The sequence below is a fragment of the Rhinolophus ferrumequinum genome, chromosome 21, assembly GCF_004115265.2.
Source record: "Rhinolophus ferrumequinum isolate MPI-CBG mRhiFer1 chromosome 21, mRhiFer1_v1.p, whole genome shotgun sequence".
Classification (NCBI taxonomy): domain Eukaryota; kingdom Metazoa; phylum Chordata; class Mammalia; order Chiroptera; family Rhinolophidae; genus Rhinolophus; species Rhinolophus ferrumequinum.
Window position 1 is genome coordinate 35,020,976 of NC_046304.1, and position 12,970 is coordinate 35,033,945.

At 50.1% G+C, this 12,970-nt stretch overlaps 1 protein-coding gene and 1 long non-coding RNA gene across 5 annotated transcripts in view; one reads left to right on the top strand and one right to left on the bottom strand.

Annotated features, from left to right (window-relative positions):
* Nucleotides 1-1,081: 1,081 nt before the first annotated feature.
* Nucleotides 1,082-7,652, bottom strand: PNPO (pyridoxamine 5'-phosphate oxidase). Of its 2 annotated transcripts, XR_004421213.1 has the most exons (8): nt 7,480-7,652; nt 6,413-6,537; nt 5,141-5,240; nt 4,217-4,270; nt 3,838-3,966; nt 3,444-3,514; nt 2,848-3,227; nt 1,082-1,639 (listed from the first exon to the last, which is right to left on the bottom strand). XR_004421213.1 is itself a non-coding variant. In XM_033089037.1 (7 exons), exons 1-7 carry the CDS (start codon nt 7,615-7,617, stop codon nt 3,059-3,061), a joined length of 786 nt encoding a protein of 261 aa, XP_032944928.1. In that variant the 5' UTR covers nt 7,618-7,652; the 3' UTR covers nt 1,082-3,058. The 2 variants fall into 2 exon arrangements, 1 of the variants encoding a protein (XP_032944928.1); XM_033089037.1 differs by having other exon boundaries at nt 1,082-3,227.
* Nucleotides 7,653-7,801: 149 nt separating this feature from the next.
* Nucleotides 7,802-12,970, top strand: part of LOC117012657 (uncharacterized) — a 32,200-nt gene continuing 27,031 nt past the window's right edge. For 2 of the 3 annotated variants that reach the window (XR_004421216.1, XR_004421215.1), the window contains exon 1: nt 8,362-8,832. This is a non-coding gene — a long non-coding RNA (uncharacterized LOC117012657). Of the gene's footprint in view, nt 7,938-8,361; nt 8,833-12,970 lie in introns of those variants that run through there. The other variant, XR_004421214.1, reaches the window with a different exon arrangement.

Genomic DNA, 12,970 nt, shown 5'->3' on the forward strand with positions numbered 1-12,970 from the left:
AAGGGGCCAGGCCCTATCGCAAGTACTCCCTGAGGGTCCTCATTTAATCCTCTCATCCCCCAGAGACTTGGACTATCATTATCCCCATTTTCCAGGTGAGTTAGCTGAGGCTTAGAGAGGTTAAGTCACTCCCACAAGTCAGGTGCTTGCAGTGGCCGAGCTGGGACTGAAGCCAGAGCTGGCCTGTGCATGTGACCACCGTACCACACAGCCCCCTCCACTCTTGAATTTCATCTGCTTGGGGGATGGGCAACTGAGGCTCAGGACAAAGAAAGGAACACCTGCTGAAGCGGCGCTGGGTGAGAGAGGACAAGGCCTGGACCTTGGGATCCTGGGAAGTGAGCACCATTTGAGGGTGCTGGGCAGACTGTGGGACCAATGGGGAAAAGCCAACCAGCTTTGAGGCTCAGTGTACCCCGAGGCTCCATATCGTAGGGACCTCCCACTTCAGCCCATCCTGAGCTTCCCTGAGGCTAAGGTGAGGGATGAGGCTGGGCCCTGGGGCAGGGACCCTACCAGTGGCCTAATGCTGACCTAGAGGGTAACAATGCTGGCACCCCATTACCACCATTACTCCTCTTAGGTGAGAGGGTCTGCGGGCCCCTCTGCTCCATGCATGCTACTCTACGCCACAGCCCCAAAGTGATGCCTGCAGAAATCTTCCAGGGAAATACTATATACCCCTAAGCGGGGTATTGGTGGATGGGTGAGGAGGTAGCGTGGGTACCTAGGGAGATCTGGCTGCCCAGGGATTCAGAGACCCGGCAGCTGCAAGTTTTCACGAGGCCGGAGGAGGAGGAACCGAGAGTGCAAATATGTGCAGGAGCCGGGAGAGGCTACGGGTTATCGACCACAGTTTCACTGGGACGCTACCCAAAGGGGGAAGGGGGAGGCAGGAAGGGCCGGCTAGAACTGGCCTGCGCTTCCCAGAAGGGGCCAACCCTGGGCAACGGGCTCCCCCTGCTGGACTCCCAACCTCCCAAGAGAAGAGAAGCGAGGTGGGATAGTCGCTTATATTCCCCAACTCCCCTCCCTCCAGGGGGTGGGGTGACCAGGCCAGACTGAAAATCAACACCACACATGTCCGATGAGTTTTTATTACAGACTTGGCAAAGTGATTGTCCGACAGAACAGGAAGGAAACAGCTGAGACCAGGCTCAAAGCTGGGGGATACACGGCTTCCGGTAACACAAACGGGACAAGGTAGGGGAAGGCACTCGACCACTTTCTCCTGTAGGTGGCTGCAGGATTAGCTTTGTGCCTTCTGGCAGTCAGCCTTAATGGGGGATCAACACCAAGAAGGTGGCCCTTGGGGGAATTGGTCAATAATAGAGACATTGAAGCACACACCCAATACAGTGGAATGAATCACAGTTTAGAGTGGAAAGTTCAATGCCAACGTGCACAAATAAGTTCTCTGATCCTGGCTTAGTCACAGCAAACATTTACCCAGCCTGACTCCTCTCTGCAGACTGTAGGCCACTCATCCAGGCTGTCTCCGGTCACCAGATTTGTGTTCAAGGAAAGCAAACACAGTTCAACACAGGCCTCAGCCAAGGGTTATTGAAGAATCCAATTGTGAGGGTGGGAGGCCATTGGTTTAGAGGTTGAGGCCAATGAATCCAGTCACCTGGGGGTCCTGTTAAATGCAGGATGAGATCCAGTGGGTCTGGGGTGGGCTCCCGAGTGATGCTAATGCTGCCCGCCTAAGGCCACTATGAGAAGCAAAGATCTAGACCAAGGGGTCTCAACCTTGACTGCACAGAGTTCCCTGGGGAGCTTTTAAATTTCCTAAAGCCCAGGCTTCACTCGTAAGTGTTAAATCATCTCTAAGGGTGGGACCCAGGCATCAGGATTTTTAAGGCTCCCCAGATAATTCCAGCATGGATGAAAACCACTGATGTAGGAGCCATAATCAGTAGAGATAAGGAGTAGGGGAAGGGGATGTGTGAGTAGTTAGAAAGGCATAGTCTCTATAAAAATTTAATTTTACACCTAGAAAGTGAAATAAATAAATAAATAAATAAATACTGTTCATAAATAAACATGGAAAGTAAAGCTTGATTAAAATTTTCCTGACCTGTAGGTACCAGCAAACGAATCCCTTCTACAAAACTCCTGACTGGATTGAATACTTCCAGTAAGAGAACACTTACTACCTAACAGGTAGCCCACTCCCTTTTAGGCAGCCCCGATTGCTTGAAATCTTTCCCCATATCGAGATGAAATTTCCCCATATCGAAATTTCTGTGTAATATCCACCTATGGGTCTTTTGGAGCTACAGAGAATAAATTTAATGTCTTTTTTCACATTGCTGTGCTTCAGATAATGGAAGGTAGCTATCAGTACACTAAAAGCTATGAAAATATTTATTAATAAATTAGTTAAGGTTCTTTTATTTGTGAGCAACAGAAACTGATTCTGTTAGTTCATGTCAAAAAAAAATTTTTTTTTAGAGACAGTGGGTGTTTGAGGCAGGAAGAGGAATTGCACAGTCCAGTTATGAAAAGGAGGGATCCAGGGCGACTTAGGGAATTCCAAGCAGCAGCCAGGGGCTATTACTTCTTGGCTGCCATTAATGACTTGGCTACCATGGCTACCATGACTCCCACACTCTGGGTCTCTCCATTTCAAATTTGAAATCATTGGCAAGAAAAACTGATTGGCTAGATTGGCTCAGTAGCTTATGCTGGGACCAATCAGCTTTGGCCAGAATGACTCAGTCACGTGGTAACAGACAGGGTTGCTGGGGAACCACCCTGTGTTACCAGAAAAGGGACTCATACCCGCTGCTACCCCTAGAGGGAGCTATTCCAATAAATTGTTAAAATCAAGAAAATAATTACGGGATTATTTTCCATTTGTGATTCTCCATGCCACCATTACAGTCCACTAGACAACTTGTTGAGAGCCAACTGAGAGAACCTGGAGGATGAACTCTGAAGAACCCTAATATAAGAGGTGGGGAGGGAAATGGGTTGAGTTTAGAAGGGCCTGGATTCCATATCCTCTCTCAGCACCTAGCCCCAGCTCCACTGGACTCCGACAGACTGGGAGTCAGGGCGCAAGTCTCTCATAGAGCCAGTCTTCCTCCCCGCGGTGGGTCATAGGTCCCAAAGGGGAGTCTCCTGTCGGGAGGCCCCGCCGAAAGACGATCCGGTCATGCAAGCGGTTGGTTTGGCCTTGCCAGAACTCCACCATCTGCGGGTATAGAATATAGCCACCCCTACAAAGACAAACAGAGGTTTCAGTGCTCTATGCATTTTTCTAGCCATGTCACCCCACCCCCAACCACCATCCCAGGGCCCCCTGAAGGAAGTTGCTGGGATGTATGTGATGAGGAATGACAAGTAGGAGATCTGTAATTCCATAGACAGGGTGCCTTCAAGTAAACACGAGGGTCCTGGTGTCCCTTTCTAGATGACTACTAGGTATCACTCACCAGTATTTTGGCTTTGGCACCTCTTGTTCCTGGTAGAGCTTCTCCAGTTCCTGATTTTTCTTTCTCAGATACTGTCCAGGGGAAGGAGATGGAGGAGGGCCAGACCCAATCAATGATTCATTTAATAATGATTTACTGAGCATATGTGCTGAGCCAGGCGCCGGGGACTCAGGTGACCAAGGCAGGCTGGCCTCTGATCTCCGGGAACACAGTCCAACGGGAGGGTCAGATAGACACAGGAGTCCCATATCCTCATTCCCCATCCCCATTCCCCCAGGGAGACCCTCCTTTTCACTTTGCTGGAGAGAGAAGGCCCTGGCATCCCCTGGAGACAGCCTCTGGGGATAAGACCAGGCCCTCCTCACCTAGAGGACTAAGAGGGAGACCCACTCACCTCTCGATTGGGGATCACAGAGCTCTGGTGACTGACCACAGCCCCAATCTGGCTGCTCTTGGGGCGGGAGTGGAAGTAGCATGCATTCTCCTCCTCTGGCAGCTTCTTCACGGAACCCTCCACACGCACCTGCTCAAGGATGGCCCAGGCTACATGGCATTCAATGCCACCTGCCCTCCCCACAGCACAAGCACCACTCCTCTCTGTTGTCTCCTTATCCACTGCCCCACCACTGTTGGCTTCAACTAGACCAGCTAATTGAGAGCAATTTGAGAGGCAGGATGTTTGCTCAGCCTGAGGACCTCCACTGGGCCCATCAATACACTCAGGCCTCTCCCAACCCCGTCCACCCCAGGCTGTCCTGGGAATGCTCACTCACCTGGCGGTTTAGGGGCTCCCAGTAGAAGACAAGAGAAGCAAAGGGATTAGAGTCCTGGAAATGAAAAAGAATCCATAGAGAGCCATCAGGACAGTGGGGAGGATGCCTCAGGCATTCAGGGGAAAGGCAGGAAGTGTGCAGTGTGCAGGCCCACAGCAGAGGAATTCAATGTAATATCTCATTTAAACCCTCAAAGGTAGGCCTACTTTTACAGGTGTGGAGACAGGCTCAGAGAGGTTAAGTAAGGTGCCCAAGTTCACACAGCAAATGGCAGAGCTATGCTGGAAACCTAAGCCAGTTGGACCCCAAAGTGAGGCTTGCCATTTCTCAAATCCAAAGATTTGCAAGTCCTCAGAAGTGCAAGTTTGGCTGACCTGGACTCAGGGAGGGTTACTCATTTGGATTTATGAATTGAACGCGTACAAAGTGCCAACGCTGCGCTTGACACCAGGAGAGGTCCTGGGGGTATAACAGAGATACCACAGATGCAGCCTCTGCCCCCACAAAGCTTACCATGTAGCAGAGGACACAAACATTAACCACATAATCACATACATAAATGTAGTTAGAAACTGAAAACTGGCAAACAGGAAAGTTGCAAATTATAATGACAGTGAACAGCATGAGTGGCTGACTCAGTGTAGGAGCTGAGGAAGGCTTTCCTGCAGCGGTAACACTGGAGCCGAAACTGAAGGGACAGGAGTTACTTAGGTAAGCAGGTGACAGAGGTGGCGGTGGTTGGAGAGACCACTCATTCACAGCTAAGAAAATGCAAGTGCAAAGGCCCACAGGCAGGGCAGCAGCGGAGCACAGATCAAAAGTGGATTGGGGTGGGGTGGCATGAGAAGGTGACCGGGGATTGCATGAGAAGAAGACCGAGGCAGCGAGGGCTGGACTCTGCAGCCCTGGGAAGGATTTACTCACCAGCTCTTTTCCCTTTCGACTCTCAAAGTTAGTGAAGAAGCGGAAGCCATCCTTGCCAAAGCCCTTTAGCAGCACCATGCGGGCAGAGGGCTTCCCATCTCTGGGACAAGGAGCAGAGTGCTGAGGTCAATGTCCTCACTGCTGTCCCTCCCCACAGGATGTCTGAGCAACCCTACAGCTGGGCCCCTTTATTCTGCACTGTCTGGGCACTCAGGCCACCCATTCCCACTTGCCCCTGGGGATTTGTCCTGCAGGTATAATATGACATTGCTGCCTGGGGCCGTTAGGGAATGAACTGGGTCCCCCTAAAATTCTATAGTGAAGCCCTAACTCCCAATGTACTTGGAGATAGGATCTTTAGGGAAGTAAGTAAGGTAAATAAGGTCATAAGGGTGGGACTCTAATCCAAAAGGACTGGTGTCCTTATAAGGAGAGGAAGAGACACCAGAGACCTCTCACTCACTCTCTCCCTGCACGCACAAAGGAAAGGCCATGTGAGGACACAGAAAAAAGGTAGCCGTCTGCAAGTCATGAAGAGAGGCCTCATGACTGCACCCTGATCTTGGACTTCTAGCTTCCACAACTGTGAGAAAATAAATTTCGGTTGTTCAAACTACCTCATCAGTGGTATTTTGTTTTGGCAGCCCTAGCAAAGTAACAAGGCTCTAAGGGCAGCAACCAAGAACAATGCAATCGGCCAGTGCTTAGAGATCACAGAAGTTGTAGTTACATCACACCATCTGCTCAGGGCTCTGGGGGATGGATACTGAGGGCACAGTACAAGAGCCCTGCCTTCAAGGCCTTACATTTTACTGAGGGGGAACAAGAAGAGCTAGATAAGAGGCTAATACAAGTAATGTCTCAAGGAGTATACGATTGATTATCAAATGAATGGTATAGTCGAGCACAGTGCTAGATTTCAAGAGAGAGAGAGCATCATGGAGAGGTCCCAGGAGATATAGCTCATAAAGGGCTGCTGGGAATAGGGTAGATGGGGAAATAAGGGAGGCAAACGGGCGTGTGGGGGTATATCAAGGACACAGATGAATGAGGCATTGAATTTCATCACTGAAATGGAATTGAGTGAAGTCTGATCTTTGGTTTACAGGTAAGGGCTCTGAGACCCAGAAAGGACAAGTAACTTGCCTGAGGCCACACAGCATGTTAATCACAGAGCTAGAACCATAAAGTTGTCATCCATCAAATTGAGAGCTTTCTAAGTTTCCTATTTCATCTGTACCCACCCACAGAAGGGCCCACAGCTATGCCTACCTGGTGCAGGTAGCCAGACACATGGCATTCGCTTCCCCTATGTCAGGACACTGAACAGCCTCTTCGAACCAGGCAGCAAACTGCTTCATGGGGTCCAAGGAGGACAGTTGAGCTTCCTCAAATGCCTGGGAAGGGAGTTTCATTTTATTTAATAAACACATATAGTGCTTACTGTGTACGAAATACTGTTCTAAGCACTTTTCAAATATTAGCTCACTTAGTCCTCATAACGATCTCATAACAAAAAATAGTACCCAGGAAGTAGGTTCTGTTAGCCCTATATTACAGGTGAGGACATGGCCATAAAAAAGTGGCTTAACTTGCTGGGTCCCACAGTTAGTGATGGATCAATCAGGGTTTCATGTCATGGATGTCAAACCTATCACTTGGGGAAGCTTAAAAAAAGACAGATTCTGAGCTCCCCCCTTGTAAATTCTCAGTAGGACTAAAGCTCAATGAAAAAACTGAACGTATAACAAGAATTTCCCTGGAAATGCTCACATTCAACCAGAGGCTCTGGGCCCCGATTCCAAAACAGTTCTCTTGAATCCTCTTCTGAGGAGGGAAAAGGAAAAGAACTCCAAGTGGTAATGAAGGGACTGAAGGCAGTAAGGAGTCAGGAGCATCCCTCTCCCCCATGTTTTACTTATTTATGAAACATTTATGCACCGATTATCACTGTTCTAAGCACTTCACAAACATCTGTGTCTGTCCTATCACTTCACAAGTGAGGAAACCGAAGCCCAGAGAGGTTAAGTAAACTGCCTAAGGTGATGTACCCCGTGAATGGCAGGATTCCAGCCCAGACAGTCTCCAGAGTCCGTACCCTTATCCACTACCACAAGCTTCCTCCTGAACCCATCTTCGTTCTGGCTTCCTCAGAACCTCTTCCCAGTTGGTTAATTTTAAACCCTCTTCTCCCACGGGGAGACCCCGCCAAGTCCTCTCGCCCCACGGGGTGGCCCCAGAAACCCCGTGGGGTTCCTCCCACTCCCCCTCTCCTCCACAAATGACTCAGTACCCCCTGTTGCCCCGCCGCTGCGGGAGACCCCTCCCGGGGACAGCACCTCTCGGTCTCCGCGGTAACTCTTGCGCATCGGTCCCAGGTCCATGACTGCACCGCGGCCGCACAGGTGACGAAGGTAGTGGGGCCACTCGGCCGGTCGCCCGAACGTCACGGTGACGCCCCGCAGCCCGCACGTCATGGGGCCGCCGGCCACGTGACCCGGCGTCGCCCGGCGCGGGGTTCCGTTGGGTTCGGAACCACTTTCTCTGCCCGGGATTCTACCCCGGAGAGGGAATAATTTGTCAGTCGCTTACCCCAGCTACCTTAAGTCCTTGGAGCCAATGGGAGCCCAGGGTCGGAGGAGGGAGACAGGCGCTGAGAGGCCATTGGTCGGAGTTACACGGAGCGAGGCCAATTAAAGCGAGAAGAGAGGATCCCAGCGACCAATGGGCAGCGCCTCCGGGGGCGGTAGCAGGGAGACAAGGAAATGCTGTCACCGCCGTTAACACGCACGTGGAGGTTTGTTAAAGATGTAGGGACTCCTGTGGCCCGGGCCGGGGGCGGGCGATGAGCCGCTAGGGGCTTCAGGGGAGTGGTCAGTATTAAGTGACTGTCCCCTAGTAGATGCCTGAAGGCGAGCTTAGTGCAGGAAGTAACCCCTGGGGGGAGGCTGGTGGCCGGGGAAACGACAAATGGAAAAATGGAATTAGGGGTCAGACCCTGAAGCACGGTAATGGCGAGACACTGAGAAAGGGGCCATCTGGTTGAGGGAAGAAATTGGGGCTTGAGAGTGGGAGGTTGATGTCACTTGTGATCGTTCCAGATAGGTGCTGGGTAGTGTGTATGTTTTGTTGGGGTGGGGGGGATACGGAGGGGGGTGCAGAAAGACTGTGGGGTGAGAAGAAAGACAGCTAAATGGGAAAGGGGAAGAGGGAAATTTGGGATCAAGCCATCCCAGGCCAGAGCCATCTTTCCAGTCCAACTCTGAACCCTCCCCTACACCCCTCCACGTCACCCCCCCCCCCCATTTCTTTAACCCTGGGTCAGAGCCTGCTGCTCCCTTTGCTCATGGCATCCCCTTTCATGGTGCAGTGGAGTTCACACTAGCCAGTGTTCAGGTAGATGGAAAGGTTGCCACTGCCCGACCTCTCCTGGGCCTCCCCCATCTTTGCCAAGTTTCCCCCTTTTCAGATTTTGCCCGTCTTAGGTAGTTGGAGTCTGGCTCCTAGGCAATGCCAGCCATAGCTGAGAGCACAGGAGAGCAGGTGGCTGTGCAAAGCCACTTCCAGGCTGTGGACGCAGGGCTGAGAAATGGGAAACCTGCTGGTGCCCATCCAGTTTTGACCTGGCTAGGGCAGCCTTGGGTCAAGGCCTCTCTGTAGTCCTGGTTTCCACCATCGTCAGGATGTGCCAGGTAAGGGAACTTCCTGTCTTACCCAGATGTCTGCATTACAGCCAAGCTTCATAAGTCCCTACATAGGTACCTATCATCCTTTATCATGTGCATGTAGCTTGAGTCAAATAGAATCTGGAAGACAAATTTGCTGCAAAGAAATAATACATATCTCAAGGCTTAATGATGTTGATCTATGGATTCTCCACTGGTTGGAATTTTTTTTTTTGCTACATCATTTTTCCTCCCTCAACATGATTGAGAGAGAGTTGACTGGACTTTCTTTCTTGTTGAGGTTGTCTTTCCACATATGAACGTTGCTGTCCTCCCCTCCTCCCAAGCACCTGCACGTGAACGCATATAAGCAGTAATTAGTGCCCTTCAACTCAGACCGTTTTGTTCATGGGTCCATACTCTTAAGCATTCCTGGGTTATGCTATCCTGGATCTGGGATTCTACGGCACCAAGACTAGGATCATTTAAATCCTAGTCTTCAAAGCCAAGAGCTCAGTACAATTGACCCTTGAACAACACAGGGGTTAGGACTGCTGACAACCCCCCACCCCGCCCCCACCCTACCCTGCACAGTTGAAAATCCACATACAGCTTTTGACTCTCGAAAAACTTAACTATCGACTGGAAACCTTACCAATAACATAAATAGTCAATTAACACCTATTTTGTATGTTATATGTATTATATACTGTATTCTTACAATAAAGCTAGAGAAAAGAGAGTGTTATTGAAAAAAATCATAGGAAAATCAACAGTATTTATTGGAAAAAAAATCCATGTGTAAATAGACCCGCGCCGTTCAAAGCCATGCTGTTCAGGGGTCAACTGTATAGATATATATTCATTCAGGAGACATTTGTTCAAGACTCCCTTTGGACCAGGTACTGAGCTAGGTCTGAACATACTAAGATGAACATAACATGGTTCCTGCCCACAGGGGCTTGTAGTCTATAGGGGGAATCAGATCTGTAAGCTGAACAGGTACAGGTACTTCTGTGAGGAAAGGAGCAAAAAGGAGGAAGTGGTTTCCAGGGGTCCAACAGTCAGGAAAGGTTTCGTAAAGGGAGCAGACATTTGATTTGTCTTAATGAGTAAGTGTGTGCCAGATGGACGATGGAACGGGGATGCCAGGAAGAGGGAACAACATGAGTAAAGACTGTGTGCGCTGAGGAAACTTGGAGCAGTGTGATCCTGCTCGAGTGGGTAGTGAGAACACGGGGCTGCACACACAGGCAGGCAGGGGCTCGGCGTGCCTACAGATCCGGCAGGTGGTGCAGGCCAGGCTTTTAGACAACGATTCTTTCTCATCCCGTGCTGCTGTCGAACCAAAGTATTTAATTCCTATTTTTTAAATTAAAGACAAGGTAGGGAGAAAAAGTACTAGATTCTAACAGCCTCTCCCGCCCTTGGCGATGAGTGAGGAAGCTCGCAACTGGTTGCCTTTTTCTATTTTCCCCTTTGTCTTGAGATAACAAATAGGCTTGTGTTGTGCTTTTCTGCCTGTGGGATTTGGTGTCTGGATCACAAAGCAACCCTGCCGTGCAAAAAGGAGGGGGGAACACACCCTCTGGCTGTGCTTCTATTGCTGCAATGCCAGCAAGGGTTTTGCCTGCGTGGGAGAAATGAATTTTTTATTGTTACTACTCTACTTACTACTACTTACTCTACTACTGTACTACTACTTTTTTGCTTTTTATTAAATACTTTGCCACCCTCCTCCCCCCCAACTTTGTAAATTTATTAATCTTTTCTCAAGAGAGTCTTAAATGAATAGAAAATATATTGGGACCGGCCCGGTGGCTCAGGCGGAAGAAGGGGGGAGAAAAATATATATATATATATAGCAATATTTCATTGTACAGAGGCACACTGTTTTCTCCGCATGAAACAGAAAGGCTACATATGGGTTTGGGGACTATGCCTTGCCTGTTTTCTTGTGATGCTTTTGCATTTATGTTCTGAAATCATCTTTTAGTCTGTTTGAATTATGAATTTTAATTATAGCTTAGTGGTTGTGTTTTGCGACCTGGCTCCGGTGATCAAGTGGATGGTGGGTGAGGGAGGTCAAGATTCTGCAGGGTTGTCTAAGCGGAAGCGGGAGCCTGGTGCCTGAGTGTGGGGGGCGGGGTGGAGAGGAGGGGATTGACTCACCAGGGTGACTTTAGGCGGCACGGATGGTGCTGTTCATTGAAGTGGCGCATGTTGGAGGAGGAGGTACGGGGGAGAAATCAGACCTGTTGAGTGTGAGGGTTTATCAGACACCCACATCTGTTGGGTTGGATAATCAAGTCTGGAGATTAGGGAAGAGGTCTAGGCTGATGAGACCGGTTTAGGTGTCATGAGCCACCAAGGTGGCACTTGAAGCCCTGGGGAGGATGAGAATGTCTGAGAAGGAAAGAGAGCCAGCGAGGGTTAAGGACAGTAAGGGAGGAGACCCAGGAAGATGGAAATGATGCTGGTGAAATACAGTGCCCAGCTTTGCAGGAGGCTGTTGGCACACTTGAGGGTGTGTCTATTGGGGGCCCTAAGCTCAGGGATTCTTGGGCCCAGCCTTGTGGTGAACTCAGGACACACAGAAGGGGGGGTACTTGGTACTCTGCTACAAGATGCCCCCAGTATGGTCCTCGGAGACTTGTGGTGGGACACAGAACAGGCTGACTCTCACCCAAGACTCCTGCCTGTGTTATGTGGTTGACTCACACCGTCCTTGAATGTGCTCACAGGTCACTTCCCAAATACATCCAGTAGTTTTCGTGTGTGTTCCCCTTTAGAAGCTCCTTCATAGGATGGACCGCGTCACTTCCTTTTTCTGGCTCCTTCTCCAAGTGCCAGCCAGGAAATGCTAATCTGTCATGTTTATGCATAAACTGGTTTTTTGTTTGTTTGTTTTTATTTTATTGGGGAAGGGGAACAGGACTTTTATTGGGAACAGTGTGTACTAGGACTTTTTCCCAAGTCAAGGTGTTGTCCTTTCAATCTTAGTTGTGGAGGATGCCCTTCAGCTTCAAGTTGTCCTTTCAGTCTTAGTTGTGGAGGGCGCAGCTCAGCTCCAGGTCCAGTTGCTGTTACTAGTTATGCATAAACTGTTTTGTTAAGCCTCTCGGTACCTGGGTGCTAGGCACGGTGAGTGGGGCTTTGGTGGGAGGTTGGCACCTGGGGGGAGCCAGGCCAAGTGTCTTTGTTGGCTAGAGGGATGTTAAGTTTTCCCAGGCTGAGTGAGGTCGTAGGGTATCAGTCTCAGGCCTGGCACTGGCTGCCTTGGTCAGTAGAGTGTGGGCCACAGGTAGAGGGAGGAGGCCTGATGGCAGGTTCCCAGGGCGGCCCAAAGGATATGACCTGGTGGCTTCTTAGTTTCATTGAGAAATCCTGGTTGCTCCTTGCTTTTGGCCTGCCCTGTGGCCATTTCTCATTTCCTCTCGACAGGTATCCCCAGGAGCAGATGTTTGACTCTCCTCTCCAGCCCCTATTCTCTGCCATTTCCCACCATGGTTTGCTTCTTTTCACCCACACCCCTGCTGTTTATTCCATCTCCCCAGGCTCACTTCCTGCCTCTTCTACTCCCTGAAGACCCCTTCTGAGGAAACCCAGCTGCCACCTGTCCTGAGATTACTATAGTTACTTTAGTAGCTTCATCCCAGCCCCCAAGACCATGGTCAGGTCTCTGTCCTGAGACAGTGTCTCACCCGGCGTTAGATTCCCTGGACTCAACCATCACGTATATCAGCCAGGGTGGATGCAGGGCCCTGAGATGCTACAGGTCCCTCCCATCATCAAACTCAAGTGGGGGGCCTCAAAGGGCCCTCAAAAGGATCATGAAAGTGGACTGAGTAGCTTGAAGGAAGCCTGGGTTTTATTTGCTGGTTTGATTTTTTTTTTTTTTAAAGGTACTTTGCCTGGATTTGCCTTCAGGATGGGGGGAAACTTCCCCAACCCCCTTTTCTTTCCGGCTTATAATCCTAGGATCTGAGATCAAAGAGCTGCTGTGTTGAGCATCACTGAGCAGACAGGAAGGGGCAGGGAAGGGTGGCTGTGGTGCAGATGACCCTAAAAAGGGAAGGGGCAGAGGAGGGAACTTGGGCAGCATGGCCCCCACTCTCGAGCTGCTGGGGATGGCCTGCCCCCAGGTTTTCAACCTGGTGTCCTG

Excerpts from the sequence above, each read along its gene's own strand:
- PNPO (XM_033089037.1), bottom strand. The coding sequence starts at position 7,617 with ATGACGTGCGGGCTGCGGGGCGTCACCGTGACGTTCGGGCGACCGGCC. Across the intron at positions 3,967-4,216 it reads GGGAGCCCCTAAACCGCCAG|GTGCGTGTGGAGGGTTCCGT; the intron begins GTGAGTGAGCAT and ends ATCCTTGAGCAG. Across the intron at positions 3,228-3,443 it reads GTGCCAAAGCCAAAATACTG|GGGTGGCTATATTCTATACC; the intron begins GTGAGTGATACC and ends TTGTCTTTGTAG.